The sequence below is a fragment of the Phoca vitulina genome, unplaced genomic scaffold (assembly GCF_004348235.1).
Source record: "Phoca vitulina isolate PV1807 unplaced genomic scaffold, GSC_HSeal_1.0 scaffold5, whole genome shotgun sequence".
Lineage (NCBI taxonomy): Eukaryota > Metazoa > Chordata > Mammalia > Carnivora > Phocidae > Phoca > Phoca vitulina.
The window spans coordinates 9,873,115-9,889,558 of NW_022589708.1; the positions used below are offsets into that span (position 1 = coordinate 9,873,115).

The 16,444-nt window shown below is 41.5% G+C and overlaps 1 protein-coding gene across 1 annotated transcript in view; it reads right to left on the reverse strand.

Moving 5' to 3' along the window:
- Positions 1 to 16,444, reverse strand: part of ITGBL1 (integrin subunit beta like 1) — a 200,409-nt gene that overhangs the window by 9,697 nt on the left and 174,268 nt on the right. Inside the window, exon 8 of the mRNA XM_032402668.1 lies at positions 14,314 to 14,430. Within this exon, the coding sequence (XP_032258559.1) occupies positions 14,314 to 14,430 (117 nt within the window). The remainder of the gene's footprint in view (positions 1 to 14,313; positions 14,431 to 16,444) is intronic.

Here is a 16,444-nt window from a genome sequence, read left to right on the forward strand (position 1 = left end):
CTTAAACTTCTTTTATCTCTCCATAATCTCTCTTTTGAAAAATTCATAAATCACAGGATTTCAGATAGCGGCAATGATCACAGGACTGTATCTCCAGCCTCTAAATTTCTCCTAACGTCCACTCCCGTGATTGCATTCTTTGTATTCTTTTTTTTTTTTTTAAGGTTTTATTTATTTATTTGAGAGAGAGAGCATGAGCAGAGGGAATGGCAGAGGGAGAAGCAGACTCCCTGCTGAGCAGGGAGCCCGATGCGGGGCTCGATCCCGGGACTCCAGGATCACGACCTGAGCTGAAGGCAGATGCTTAACTGACTGAGCCACCCAAGCATCCCGCATACTTTGTATTCTACTAGCATCCAGACTGACCCTTCTAGAGCTGCATCTACAGTTGTTTTTCCCACAGTTGCTCTTCCGTAGTATCCATTTCTTTTAATGGTGCAACTAGCCTTCCACTCACCCAGTTCAAACTATTTTGAATCAAGTTTGAATCTCTCTTACACCCCTCTTCTAAAGAGTTGCCAGAACCTGTCCACCTGTGTCACCATCATCAACCTTTGAGAGACCTTCTATCAGGTCTTTCAGTTGTGCTCACTGCTTCTCATAGTGTGACCCCACTCACATATGGCCTTGAGCACCAGCCCCGTGCAGCTCCCTAATGCTTTTGGGATGAAGTTCACCTGCTTAGCCTTACTTACGTTTTAGGTTCCTGAAATACACCCTGCCCTACTTTTCTAACATCACCCCCTCTCTTCTCTTCTCCCCTTTCATATACTTCTTGACTTAAACTGATCTATTCGTTGTCCTGCATACATTTCCTGGGCTTTTCTGACTTCATGCCTTTGCTGAGATAGAAATCCATTCTCCCTACCCTACATAGCCTGGTCCTGATAATTTTCAAAGCTCAGGGAACGTGACTACACATTTTTTTCTAATGATTATTTTTCTAATATTTTTTCTAATATCCCCAAGAGAAGTTCATCGTCTCCTCCTCTGAATTTCTATACTACCTTATTTTTCACCTCTATTGTGGAACTTTGTCTTGAACTTTGTGGTATCTGGTTATGTGTCAAATAAACCCATTATCTGACTGTGAATTCCTTGAGAGTAGGAATCACTTCTGATTCATCACTGTAGTCCTTCAGAGTGCCAAGCACACGGCCTTAGACATAGTGAATCCTCAAAACAATACTTGTAGATTAAAATATTTTTTAAAAGATTTTATTTATTTATTTGACAGAGAGAGACACAGCGAGGGAGGGAACATAAGCAGGAGGAGTGGGAGAGGGAGAAGTAGGCTCCCTGTGGAGCAGGGAGCCCGATGCGGGGCTCAATCCCAGGACCCTGGGATCATGACCTGAGCCGAAGGCAGCCGCTTAACCAACTGAGCCACCAGGAGCCCCTGAAATCTTTTTTTTTTTTTAACAAAATCTCCTTTTCATTTTTCCCCCCACAAATCTCAGCTGAGAACCATAAACTGAATCCAGGGCATGTTTATAGGTCATCTTGTTAATACACTGTCACTGAAGGACAAGGGACAGTTCTTGGATGGCTCTGTTTTATTTTTGCATTTGGTAGGATGCAGTGAAGTTAGAAAATCAGTACCCTCTAAGAGCTACATACACAAAAAATAGTTATTAAATTGATTATATCTTGACTTCCCCAATAAAACAAAAGTCCACTTAAAGTGAGGTCTATTTAAGACGTTAAAAAACATCATCCATCTTGGGAGGCAGATAATCTGGGATACTTCTATGCACCAATTATATCCAGCTCAGGACTTTCCAAATGTTCACGTTTCTTTTTTTTTAAATATTTTATTTATTTATTTGAGAGAGAGAGAAGGAGAGACAGTGAGAGAGTACAAGTGGGGAGGAGAGGGAGAAGCAGGCTCCCCGACACAGGGCTCAATCTCAAGACCCTGGGATCATGACCCGAGACAAAGGCAGACGCTTAACTGACTGAACCATCCAGGCGCCCCCAAATGTTCACGTTTCTTACTGACTCTGGGCTAGTAAGAATTTCCATCAATTTGACATAATTGGAATCATTTAATCTCTATTGCAGAGAAAGCCATTCTCCCTTTAACTTAGGATATCATTGAGAATAACTAAATGGTTCCTCACAGCAAGTAATTTAATATAAAATTTATATTCAAGGAAATAGGAGATTGTTTTTCATTTATTAGCTCATTCATCACATCATTCCACAAAATTAGGTTGGCATCTAGCCCAGACAATGGTCAAAATGAATTGGTATTTAAATGTTTTGTTTTGCCATTGACGTGGCTTTTCTTTACCTCAAATTTTGTTAAAATCTTTATACAATCTTTTTAAAATAAACTTTAATGATATAGGCATCCATTCGAGAAACTATTGATTGTGCACCAGGCATCATACTAGTTCTATTGTCATGGTTCTTATAGTTCACGAGGGTAGAGAAAAGGACACAAAAACACTTGAGCTGTAGGAGAACTAAAGAGGGCACTAGTGCATTCTACAGTGAGAACAATGCTAACTGGAGTAGTCAGAGAAGTAGTCAGAGAAGTATCCCTCCGTGACACCCACGGGATAAGAAGCCAAGATAGCCAATGTTCTAGAAAAGCTAATGAAAAGTTCTTGGAATAAGAAAGCTTGGCATGTTATAGGCAGTGAAAAAAGGTCAATGTGTTCAAAGAAAATTGAGTAAGAAAAAAATGGAATAAATAACAAAGCCAGAGAAATATTCAGGAATGAGAACAGAGGAAATTGTCTATTCTTGGTAAGGAGTTTCAATTTTATTCTCAGAAAAATGGGAAATCATAGAAGGGTGTTATGCAAGAGAGTGATACGATATGATTTACAATTTGCAAATTCAGCTTGGCAACTGGGTGGGAGAGATTAAGGTGTATTGGGAGGCACTGAGTAGGGGGAAAGTGAGAGAGTTGCAGCAGTCCACGTGGAAGGGGATAAAGGTGGAGGCACCGATGAGGAGAGTAGACAGAGGGGGTCGTGCCTATAGGACTTGGTGTTGGATTGGACGTGGTGAGTGAGAAAGGACGGACTAGTTTTGAACTATGAACTATTTGAAGTACACTAATGAACTATTTGAAGTACACTAAATCGGCCTTCACTTGACTTCCCAAGTCTCCACACCGGTGAGTAATTTTCCATTCGATTTTCATTTCCAAAGCCACTCACCTCTCCCAGATACTTAGCTCCTTGCATCTGGTATCCCCATCCTTGCTCTTTCTTCCTATTCTCTTCCCTTCCCCTACACCAAAATATTCACCAAGGATGCTCCAGACCTGTGTTGCCCAATATATTAGTCACTAGTCATGCATGACTATTTGAATTTATTAAAGTTAAGTAAAAAAGTTAAATAGAAAATGTTAAATGCAGTGTCTCAGGTGCACTAGTCACATTTCAAGTGCCTGGTAGCTACATGTGGCCAGTGGTTCCTGGGTAAAATGATGCAGATACAGAACACTCCCATTATCTCTGAAAATTCTATTGGACAGTGCTGCTCTAGACAAAGACCATTTCCGATGAAATTCACTGGCTTTGAGACACATTCCCTTAAAATACTGCAATGATGTTTCTCAACTAGGAAAACGACCCATGAGTGGATCTAACTGCATCAGGTACTCCATATTGCCTGCCCAATATTCTTTTCCCCTTATTAATATTAGGGGGACACTCATTTTTTTTCAGGGAGGTGATAATATGCCCATCTGAAAATGTTTGATTACCCAGGCTCCTTTTGATCTAAGACACAGCTCTAACAAATGAGATATAAGAGAAAATCTCTTGGGTGAGGTTTCCAGGAAAGCTACTATCATCCAAAGAAAATGAGACAGACTCAGCCAGCATGTGTCCTTTGCTCTTTGCCCTTTGCCCTTTTCTCTCCCATTTTTTCTTCCCTAGAAGATAGACACACTGGAGGCTTTCTAGGAGCACGACCATAAAAGTCACACCAGAAGGGCAGAAGCAAAGACAGAGATGTGTGGGACACTGATGGCTCTCGGGTAGTCCCCTCACCATCCATTCCTGGAGTGACAACCTGCAGATATATTTCTGTGAATTACCTACAGTCCTGACTGGTACACTTAGGAACTCAGAAAAGAGGTTTGTGACTTAAGATATAATCTGGAGATAATCCCCCCGCTACCCAAGCTAAGAGAGGCTTGGCTTGAGTCAGTGGTTGGAGACCTTGGTCAATGTGAGCAATCCCGCAGCACCTGGGGGTCACTGTCCTCATTATCCTCAGGCTGCATGTTCTCCTTCAATTTACTAAAGAACTCCCAGAAGAAATGTGAACTGATTGTGTAATTAAGAGGTGGCTCTTCATTATTCCTTCTTGTTTCTTCAACGGGACCCATGGGCAGCAGCTATTCCAGGAACCCAGAGGAAAGAAGAAAATCAATAAGCAGGCCATTTCCTATTCCTATCTCGGGTAAATGGAGGACAGGACGTAGGTCTCTGATTAAGTTTCTATTAGCCTAAAACAATTAAACACACATAAGCCAACATGTGGATATATTTTCTTCATGAAATCTTAAAATTGAATACCACTAAAAAGTGAGTAATTCTTAGGGATTATCACTCCGGACAGAGCATGTTTTTTTTTTCAGTAGTGATGTATTTGATTTAAAAAAATCCATGCACTTACAGATCACATACAATTTTCATTGTTAATAAAGATGTTTTGAGAAGGTCCACATGTGGTCTACGATCATTGAATGTGACTCACCAATAATTTAATTAAAGTAAGAAGGGTCTTACTTCATACCAATCTTCTGTTTGCCATTCATTTTCATGACTCTCATTTTCAGGTCGTAATCTTGGTGTAATCAAAACTGAACTGCTTAGAATTATGTAATTATTTACATTCATCTTCAGGTACAATTGCTAATTTACCCCACCTACTGGAACTGGTTTCATCATCTTCAGTGTTATTGTTAGGAGGGCATAAGCAGGGCTAGTTATTATTTCTCATATGCCTGCTGATTTGGTAGGTTTATGGATGCATTTGGTTTTACTCAGTCCTTGTTTGCTAAAATACTCAGGCTGTCCCTGCTTGGCTCTCTGGCCACATGCTCAATGCACAGGGCTCTAGTTCATCTCTCCAGGTGAAAGACGACGCAAACTATGGCTAAGTGTCTGATGGTGAATGGAGAAAATGACTCATATTAGTGACCTTCAGTTTTGTTCACCTCTGAAGCCACACCAGATGGATGATATTAATGAGTTTCACACACTCCTACTAGTAAGATTAGTTAACCCCTGGTTGCCACGTGAGGGGGAGACTAAATGTTTTGTACAAAGAACTGCCACTCCTACGAAACACAGAACTGATGATTCATATGATGCCAACTCCTTCCAAAAATTCCGCAGCTGATGCTTTAAGATAGCCAAGACAGATGCATTGTTTTGTCTTGTTCTGAAGATGGACATTTCATTTTTTTTTTTAAAGATTTTATTTATTTATTTATTTGACAGAGAGAGAGAGACAGTGAGAGCAGGAACACAAGCAGGGGGAGTGGGAGAGGGAGAAGCAGGCTTCCCGCTGAGAAGGGAGCCCGATGGGGGGCTTGATCCAAGGACCCTGGGACCATGACCTGAGCCGAAGGCAGACGCTTAATGACTGAGCCACCCAGGCACCCCTGAAGATGGATATTTCAATCTTTTGCTTCCATTGCATGCACAGGGCATGCCTGGATGCCCACTTGGCCCGCAGTCGCAGGCACGTTTCATTCCTTATGTCTCCTTCTCACCGTAAAGAAAATCGGTGGGCATTATGATCCTTACCACACACGTGAGTGTACCAAGGCAGAGACCAAATAACCTGTGTAAGTTACTACAGCTAGTAGGAAATGGAGCCCGAATCCAAATCCTGGTCTGTCGGAATAGGAGATTCACATTCATCTTGCTGTGTGGTAATGCTCACTTAGCTTATAAGAAAATGATGACTTCTACTCACTTAAATCTTTTCTGAAAGAATGCAGCAGAGTGCACACACACACACACACACCACAGAATGCGGACTTTCTATAGACAAAATATCAAAATAGCCAGAGAAGATTCATAAACCAAGATTTAAAAAAAAAAGTTCTATCCCTCATAAAAATGTAGGAAGAAATACAAAATATCATCAGACATTATCTTTGAATGATAGATTTATGAAGGATTTTTATTTTGTCCTTTATATTTTTCATTATATTTTTAGTTGCTTTAATGTTGAAAAATAAAAAAACAATGTAAAATATTTTATAATGTCCAAACATCTAAAGATGAGCAAAATAAAATAAGTGAAGTAAAATAATGTACATGATAAATGAGTAGTTTGAAAAAAATCCTTCCCAAGGATGGATTCAAGAGCAGCTGAGAATGAGCTCTGAAGTAAGAAAATGAAACAAATACATTCCTTCAACATATCAGATATTTTTTCATCTCTGTGCCTTTGCTTAGCCCTCCCAAACCCAAAATGATCTTCACACCCAAGCTCTACACATCTAAATATTAGCTGTTCAAGGCTCAGGTCAAATGTTCATTCCCACTTGAAGAATTCTCTGATTCCAAACTCGGATCTCTGTCTCTGTCTCTCTCTTTTATTCTCTGTCCCTCCCTCCCCTTATTTGTGGCTCTGTTAATTTTCAATTTATTCAAAGAAAAAAAAAACTTCTTGGGATCAATCCTTAACCTAAGTTTGAGGATACAGTAATGACAGAGAGAAAGAGAGAGGCTCTTATTGTATCCATGAGAAGCATAGAGATCTGAACAAAAGAGACACAAGAACACTTACAGTGAAATGGCGTGATGTTACGATGAAGGTATTGCAGTATGGAGGAAGTGCAGAAGAATTTCAGAAAGGCTCCCTAAAGGAGATAATTTGGAAGACTAACAGAAGAATGGAAAAATGATGAGTTACTCAAGGAGAAACGAAGCTAAGGAATACAATGCCAGGTAAAAGGGACAAAGTCACAACACATCCAAATTTCTCCATCTCCATGGCCCTCTTTGAAGAAATCATTTTTTAAAAAGATGGAGATAATTGGTGCCACAAAACACTGTCTCCTCCATCCAAATTACTCAAATCAGAAACTTGGGATTCATACTTGGGACTCATCCTTGAATCTATCCCGCCCTTCACTCATCCCTTAATCAAGGATTTCTGTAAATGCTGCTCATACTCCTGGGGCAGCAGGGACCCCGCTAAGCCTTTGAGCTGACATTTGGCACTAGTCTCCCTGGAAGGAAAGGAGGCTGGAACCATATCTTGGCAGCAGGACGGTACCAGACTTTCCTCTGCATGCGAGTCCTTGCCGCAATTCATGAGGATGACAGCTCAATACGGTGGTATGGGAATTACCTTCTCTTATCATGACACAGCCCAGATGCCCAGAGATGAGATCCACATGGCACAGATGTTGAGGCTTCCCTGGCTTACAGGAAGCCTTATGCCCTAGAGGAGCCCAAATCTCTCCTAATGATTCCTTAAGCATAGCTCCTGGAAACCCCACCAGGGCACGGCATTCCCATCACATATTTAGAGTTCAGTCATATTCCCTCCCAATCTAGTTGAAATTTATCAATCACAGATCACTATTACCATGAGCAATGTTGTCTGGTAACACTGGCGTATACTATCTTCATCTGTTCCCAGGGAACCGGACTAGGAGTTTAACAGAGGGTCAGAGTCTCTTGCAGCAAGGTAAGGGTTTTCTTAGCCTGTTGTCCATATTGTTGGTAATGCCATCACCAACACATCCAAGTTTTTCCATCTGTACTGTCCACTACCTAGCTGAACCACCCTCACCTCTCACCAGGACTACTCTCCTAACATCCATATTCGCCCACCAGCCTTACCAACAAACTCCTCCGAACAATGGATACTTCACCCTCCAGCCAGAGGTACTTTTTCACCACAGGGATCATATACCCCTTCTATGGCTTCCTATCATCCTTTGAGTGAAACCTCAAATCATTAACATGGTTTTTAAGACATATCACACCTTTCTCCCGTTTGCTTTCCAATCTCCAACCATCCAGGGTTTCTGGTTCTCAAATGTTCCTGGATATGTCACTCTCGCTTTCCTACAGATGCCTCACACACACTGTTCTCTGTGACTGCCCTGTCATATCCACCACCACACCTGGCTGAGTTCTACCCATCCTATTACCACCAAGTATGGCAGGTGTCATGTTCAGCCAGTTAATATGTGCAGAGCGCATACTATGCATCATATAGTGTTATCCAGATATGGAGGCATTAGAATCTAGGTTAAATCCCCCAATTACATATGTCCCCATTCAGCACATCTGGCTCAATGTCATTCCTTTGTCAATGTCTGCCGATTCACCACCAAATCTCCAGTGCCGGCAAAGAGTAGAGGCTCAATAAATATTTGCTGGATTAATGAAGAAATAAATGATAACTTCAGTTTCAACCAAGCAGAAGTTGGAAGAATTTCCATATGAAAATATTTAATTAGAATTGAAGAGTCTGGAGCTAAGGAGAATGGAGCTAAGAAATCATCTTGAGAGACTGACCTGAAAATGAATGTGGGAGAGGCTGAGATGCCATGAGGACAACAAACAGCAGAAGACATCCAGCCATTTCAAGGGAAATACTAAGATTTATCGGTAGGCTCAGGAAGAGGAACAAGGAAAAGAAATGAAGTGGTTATGAGAAGTGGGAGAAGAAACGGGTGGGACAGGCGTTTCTGAGGCCCAGAGGGGAGACAAGTTCATGGGGGTTTCAGAGTAACTACAACCCCTGTGTTTTAATGTGGTCATCTGGAATGAGAATTGAAAATCACCCGGGATTTGGGCAACAAGGATTTATCAATAACCTCAGGGAGAGTCAGTTATGTGGAATGGCTGGAGGTAGAGCGAGTTTCCACGGGCTTAACACTGAACCAAGAGGAATGCTATAAGCATATAGGTCAGAGAGAATGGCATCGAGGAAATGAAAAGTATTTAAGGATATGTGTATGCTTGAGGGGCCAAGCAGGGCTTTACATGGAATAAGTATGCAATGAGTATTTGCCGATTTAATTATCATTATGTGCTATATGCATGATAAGGTATTACTAAATAAGAAGAGGGGTTTTTCTTATGATAAAGGATATTTTTAGATATACTGAGAAATAAAGAAACATTGGCAATGCATACTGTGGCTTGAAGAACCCCACTGGCCGGTGTCTTCCTAATTGTGCTCTTCCATGCTTGGGGGAATCTACGAGAAGATCCCCCACAGAAGGTGTACTGCTGAGTAAGAACCACTAAAAATACTTCTGAGATGCACAGTGGCCACTTGGATTTGGTAGCTCACTGTCAAGTATGAGGAGAAGGACTGCTTTATGCAAAAAGTAAACAGGAGAAAACACTCGTTCCATCTAAAACTGAACACCAGAAAGTCACAGTTCTGAATAATAAACTGTTGTTACAAAAGGAATTAATAAGCAAACATGGAACCCTGTTACACATCTCATAGAGTTTACAGTAGTCCACAGCATAAAATTCTGCCTTTGTTATGTCTGTCACTCTCTTTATATGTATATATACCAGTAATAATAATATCTAATGTGTGTGTATATATGTATGTCACATATATGTATGTCATATGTGTATGATACGTATATGCTGGGTACTTTATATGCATTAACTCATCTAATCTTACAGTAACCCTATAAGAGAGGTATATTATGATCATCATTTTATAGGTGAGAAATGGAGGTTTTGTAAACTATCTCAAATAATGTTAGTAAGTGTCAGAGCCAATGTTGGGGGAAAAAAAAAACCTCCCATCTGCAGTCTTAACTACTGTACTATATTGCTATTTATATTTCTAAATATTAAAGTACATTTACATAAAGGTTCATGGGAAGTCAAGGAACTTGTGATATCCTCATCACTTGGTTTAGTATGTTGTATACTTTAATCCTAAAGTTACTGTAGATTCCAACATGTTAATTAATGGCATGTCTCTTATATTTTCTTTCCAGAGAACAGCTGAGACATAGATGAAATTCAAGACTATAATAACCAAGGCTCGAGTACTTCCTTCCTTAAAGCAGTGCTCAGAAAAGAAACAAATTAAAATCACAGTACCTTTATTAGCTGGCCCAAGGAAATCACACTCTGAGCCCAAGTGCAAAGCTATGGTGGGAGGGAATGTTCCCAGTGAGAACACGAATTACAGCTGATTCTCATTTATCTGCAAATTCCATATTGAGATTTTGCCTACTCACTAAAATGTATTTGTATCCCTGAAATCAATACTCATGAAAATTTTCCAGGTCATTGGGGCACATAGGCAGAATGGTTCACGTTCTCAGCTAAGGTCAAAGAAGATCACCCTCCACCTCTTGTTTCAGCTCTTACACTATAAACAACTGTCCTTTCTGCAGTATATTTAGTGCCCTGCTTTTCACATTTTTGTGCTTTTTGCTGATGATTTTGATGTTTAAGATGTCCCCTAAGTAGAGTGCCAAAGTGCTACATTGTGCACCTAAGTACAAAAAGGCTGTAATGTGCCTTCCAGAGAAATCATCTGCTACATAATCTCCATTCAGGTGTGAGTTATAGGGCTGTTGGCCATGAGTTCAATATTAACAAATCAGCTATATATTACACAAGGTGTCTTTAGACAGAAACATACATAATACAAGGGCATGTATTGATCTGTTAATGAAAATCCTCTGACCAGAGGCAGGAACAGGGCCCCGTATTTCTCTCAGGAACAATGATTCAGTATTCGCTAATTCAGTGTTCACAGCAACTTTATAGACTATAATTAACATGAATAAGAAGAATAGACAGTGTCTTGTTGAGGAATACTAAAAAGAGTGTTTGTGTGGACTGTAAGTTATACGTAGCTTTTCTAGCTGTAGGTTACTTAGGATAAACATGAGTAGGCCATTGATGGGGACATCTCTCCCTCTCCCTCCTGGAACTATCCCTCCCCAAGCAATAGGAATGACCATTAGGAGTAAAGATTCACAAGTAAATGACAAGAAAAGCAAAAAATACTCACTAGAATATATAAAGATGTGTGCATCAGCCCTAGGGAGGAACAGGGGGCAGAATTTAATGGCCTGCCCTGTCACCTGGGCTGGTCAGCTCAAGGAGCTTTGATGAAGCAGAAGGGGGTAAGAGAAACACATCATTGTCACCTATAAACAATCTTTTAAAATACTAGTATCATCCTAACCCCAAATTTCTCAAGGACATTATTCAACTATTAAAGTGAAATTATGCATAACCTAAGACATTTTTTTAGGAAAATTCCCAAGACTTTTTCCCTTTACATACTTGAAAAGTATTCAGAGAACTTTGGTCAATAAAATCTTGTTAACAAAATTTAGAATATGAAATTAAATGCATAGGTGATTTTTTTAGAGCTGGTTGCTAAGATTTAAGAAAAAGCCTGAGGGAATGCCTCCCATTATAGTGATCAAAGATGCCCGCACATCTGGCTTCTATCTGTCCACCACTGGCAGGGCGGGGCCCTCCCTTGAGCAGGAGCAACCCTCTCCCCAAACTTGAAAACGCCTTTGTCCTCTGGTAATTACGTTCTATGATACCATCTCTATTCGGTAAGATCAACCCCCCAAGAATTAATTTCTCACAGTGTGAGTAAGGATCTCCCAAATTATGAGTAAGGCTACAGCAGGAGGATAAGATGTGTCTGCATGTCTATAACTCTCGTGTAATCTACGGTGTTACATCCTGTCTAAGGAAAGGTTGGGTTGGATGGTTGGCAAAATCTAGACAGTATTAAAGAGTAAGACTCTGCTGGTGTGTCCTCCGCACCATCCAGAGAAGATACTCAGATCAGTGGGCATGAGAGTTGTAATCCTTTGGTAGATGATATTGTGCCCACCAATACCGTCCTTACTGTTTTGGGGACTTCAACCTGGCGCCACCTGGAGTTCTCGGCCCCAAGGTCTTGGCCAGCCAGAGAAGCCTGCTCTGAGATCCCGTGTGTCACTTTGAGGCATGCTGGGTGTGGCAGGGGAGATAATGCCTCCTAGAAGCAGTCCTCAGCCCACGACTGATGGATAACTAAGAACTGTGTGCTTTACCCAGGCTCCCAGAGTTTCATCTCCGGTTCTCAGATGAAGCTCCAGTTGACCACAGCAGTAACAGGATTGATAACACAATCGTAACTGACTGCCTCCACTTTCCCACTCTCCTACCAAAATCTCCTTCACCTTTCCAATAAATTGCTTGCATTCAAATCCTTATCTCAGAATCTTACTTCCCACAGAGTTTCTCTACAAAGGGTTCTAGTCTCTGGTACAATTATATTTCTCATTGTATATCAAATAACTGGCTTTCTGGTTTATACATTGGTCTTTTACTACTTTGGCTAGTGGAAATCAGTTCCCCCTGGGGCACAATAACTCTGGGTAGATGGACAAAATACAGACTGTAGACAAGCAGAGTCAAGAATTAGTCTAAAAAAATTATTACCTTGTGAGATATTCTCTCGCTTACCTAGGAAATGTTTGATCTCATCTAGCACGGAGCTATCCAGATTTGTTGTCAGCTTTGAGTTCCTCCCCAAAGTCAGAGAGAGAGAGAGACAGAGAGACAGATTCACTGGGGGAATGGCATATATAATTTAATGGGTATGTAGATGTAACAGGTTTCTACAATATCAACCCTTTCAACCAAGTTACCAAGGCAGATGGGCAAGGAGACCCATGTGAGGTAGACACTCCATGTGAGAGACATGATGATGCTCCTAAGAGCAAACACATGTCAGTGGTTCTTTCTAGGTGCCAGGTGGGCTTTAGGTATCACTGTAAGAATTAAATGAGTTAGTAAACATAAAGGCACTTACTGAAAAAAAAAAAAAGACTATAATCTACTTAGATATTTCTGGTAACTACCACTGAAGAAAAAATCCAAGCCAAAAAGAATATAGACAAAAAGTCAAAACAGTTTGATGTCACCCTGGGGGAAACTGTGGTGCCGAGAAAGATCTGTGAACTGAATGAACATCAGAGCTCAAATCCCGGGTCTACCACTTTTTAGTTTGGAGACATGAATGCCTCCAACCTCACTCCCTGTTCCATCTGTGACCTGAAGAAAGCAGGAGCAATCTCTCAGGGCTGGGGGAGACAGACACCTGGCATAAGACCTATTTAAAAAAAGGGCCTTTTCCTTTGGCTCCCGGAGAAAGGAAAGAAGAAAGTATGTTTGCTCCAATGGCCAGTGTTTTATAGCTGGATAGAGAGAAAACAGACAGACATGCATGGATGTGAGACAGATGGTGTCCCCACCTTTGGTAAGCTGGACGTGCATTTTGATTTTTTTTCCAGTAACAGCACCCAATTACATTACGATCATTGTCTGAGGAGAGGTAGAGTCTTTGAGTAGGCTTGCACACCCAGCTCACCAGGACTGTAACGGAGAGCTGTGCGGAACTGGAGCTGGCACGCATCACCTCAGACACAGGAAGTCTTGCAAGACTGAAATAGGGGAATGATGGCGGCCCATCCCCTCGGCTGGGTGGAGCTTGGTAGGCATTGTTACATTCAGCCTCAGGACTCCGTGCTGACTGACCTCTTTCTGTCTCGATCTCCCTCTGTAGTTTTTTGTTTGTTTTTAACTGTCATTCAGCTCCTGTTGGGTCTCTGAGCCATCATGGAAATGGAGCGTCTATTTTTTGTGATTTTGTAAGTAAACTTTGAGTGTAATCATACTGCTTTTTTTCACATAGGTCGGTAATACCTCCTTCCCCCCCGCCCCCCCGTTTTTATTAGAGAACAATAAACATCACTTTCAACTGATCAGGTGCAGCAAAACCTGTCACTGACTTCACAGGAGCTCGTATAATCTCAGCGACCTTTTGTCGCCAGCATACTGTGTGTCTTCACCTAGCCCTAAATCAAGGGTCCAAGAAGATAAAGATCATTGCAAACCTAATTATATAATGCTCTTAGGTCTAATTGTATATTGCTTTAAGTTGATCTTCTTTTTAACAGAGTTTCCTTTTTATTTTTTTAAATATTTTATTTATTTGTTTATTTGAGAGAGAGTGCATGAGCAGAGGGAAGGGCAGAGAGAGACAGAATCCCAAGCAGACTCCCCGAGTGCAAAGCCCAACACAGGACTCGATCTCGGGACCCTGAGAACATGACTTGAGCCGAAACCAAGAGTCAGAGGCCCAACCAAATGAGCCACCCAGGTGCCCCAGAGTTTCCTTAAAAAGAAAAAAAAAAAAAAAAAACAAGCAAGCAAGCAAGCAGTAGGGTGAGAAAGGCAGGCCACCCGGGCTGCAGGCAGGCTGCAGGTGGCAGAGAACACGAGGAGCACTCACCCCCACAGACGGTGCCGTCCAGGTCTTCACAGCGGCGGTCATCACACTCACAAGTCTTGCCATACACCCTGCGGTCTCCCGGAGGGTAGCAGGTGCACTTGCCGCATTCGCATTTACCTGCAAAACGCACAGGGAGAGCACATGGCTTAGGAACGTCCCAGAATCGGCCGGGCTTCCCAAGGACACAAGCACAAGGTGAAGCCTGGTTAAACAGTTCGGCAAATAACTTTTCTTACCTGCCTCCGGTAAGCTGAGGCCCAAGCACAAGAGCCACGGAGGCCGGGGGGACTGAAGCGACACTTGTTTCATTCATTTTTGAAGACTAATTCAGTTATGAAACCCTCTGGGTATTTCATATTCAACTTCATTTGATAATACCAAATGGTATATATTTTGACTTAATTTAGTATAATGTCATTTAAAAATGTTTTTATATATTTTTATTTTGGGTCTATTGGCCACATAAGAAAAAAAAATGCTCATGGGTACATTTCAAGGCGATGTTTTATGACTATTTATAGGCAACAATTTTATAATTTATAGAACTCATTTCACCATGGAACGCATATCAAAGTGCATGACCTAAATACCTAAATACCTTTATTATTCTTGACTTAAAATTTTAAAGTATAAACATTTTTTTGGAATGAGTTTGGTTCACAGTTTGGGAATTCCTTAACTATTATCATTATGGCTGTCATCGTTATTTCTTGGGCTGTAACGATGTGTCAAACACTATAATTCTTTCAATTCCATCATTTTGTTTTCACCATTTCACTCACTGACTAGCATTATCACTGTCATTTTACTAAACAGGAAACAGAGACATACCGAGGCCAAGTTCCTTTCCTATGGCAAACCAGCTCATAAGGAATAGATGCAAAATTTACATCCATCCTCATTAACCTTAAAGTTTGTGCACTTAACCATGAAGCCAGACTGCATCTTAATATACCCAACGCAGCACCACAAGGCTATGAGCAAGAAAATTCCTTTTGCCTGAGGAATTGGTGCTGGTTTGGCAGACATTCAGCTGGGTGACTACCCTGAGACATCTGTTACTCTCTGTCATTAGCCCAACCATCATAATTACACACCCACTGAAATGATCATAAGATGCTTCGGGGCTGACCCTACAATGTTGTTAGTCATTCTGGTGCTGCATTTGTATCTTGTTAAAGAAATTCTGAGTTGGTAGATGATGGAAGAAAGGAAAATTAGTACTTAGAATCATATAATTTCAGAGCTGTAATTAAAGATAATCTAATGCAGTGATTCATAATCTTTTCTGGCAGAAGTGGTAGGGTCACTGTCCCTTTGAGAATCTGGTGAAAGATACTGCAATAGATAGTGTGGTTCTGGCTGCTCTTCAACCAGTCTCTCTTCCCACTTGGAGACAGGCCCAAGTTCAGCAGGAGGCAGAGTCCCTCTCCTTCCCCGGTGATACTCCCTCTTCCTATGCCCTGGTGGACAGAAGAGGGACACAGCAGACACTCTTGGCCAGGGCTTTGCTTCTTGCGGGTGAGAGCAAAGACGCAGGGTCTGTGGCAAAGGACCACAAGCAACAGCAAGAGCAGCAGTGAGCATCCAGGAGCTGAGGAACTTGGCACAAAGTAATGGCGGGAGGGGCGAGTTGTTGGCAGGGCCTTGCGTCCCTGGAGTGCTGCACGAACTAGTTGTCCACGCTTGCACTCTGCGCCTAAACCCTTCTCATAAAATCCTTCTCCATCCCAGTTAATGAAGTTGGCCTCTGTTGTCCACAGACAAGAACTCTAACTGGTAGACCTCAGATGTCTCCTTGGAAATATATACCAGCACACATTTCTTTTTTTGTAAAATGTCAGGAGGATCCATGACTTCCCACAGTTTATTTAACGGATGAGGAAACCCAACCAAGCTGATGCTGAATGACCTGTCTAAGGCCAGTGAAGTAGACATTAGCAGGGTTGGTGCTGGAACCCGTTCTTCCTGATCCCCAGTGACCTCCTGGTGTCCATAAACATACTTGCCATCATCATGGGGTGTGTGTGTGAATGACAACAAAAATCCGGACTCTGCAGACACAGAGACTAACTGTACAACCGTGAGCAGTACAACCGCGTGCGGTTAACTAGTCCTTCATGAACACAGA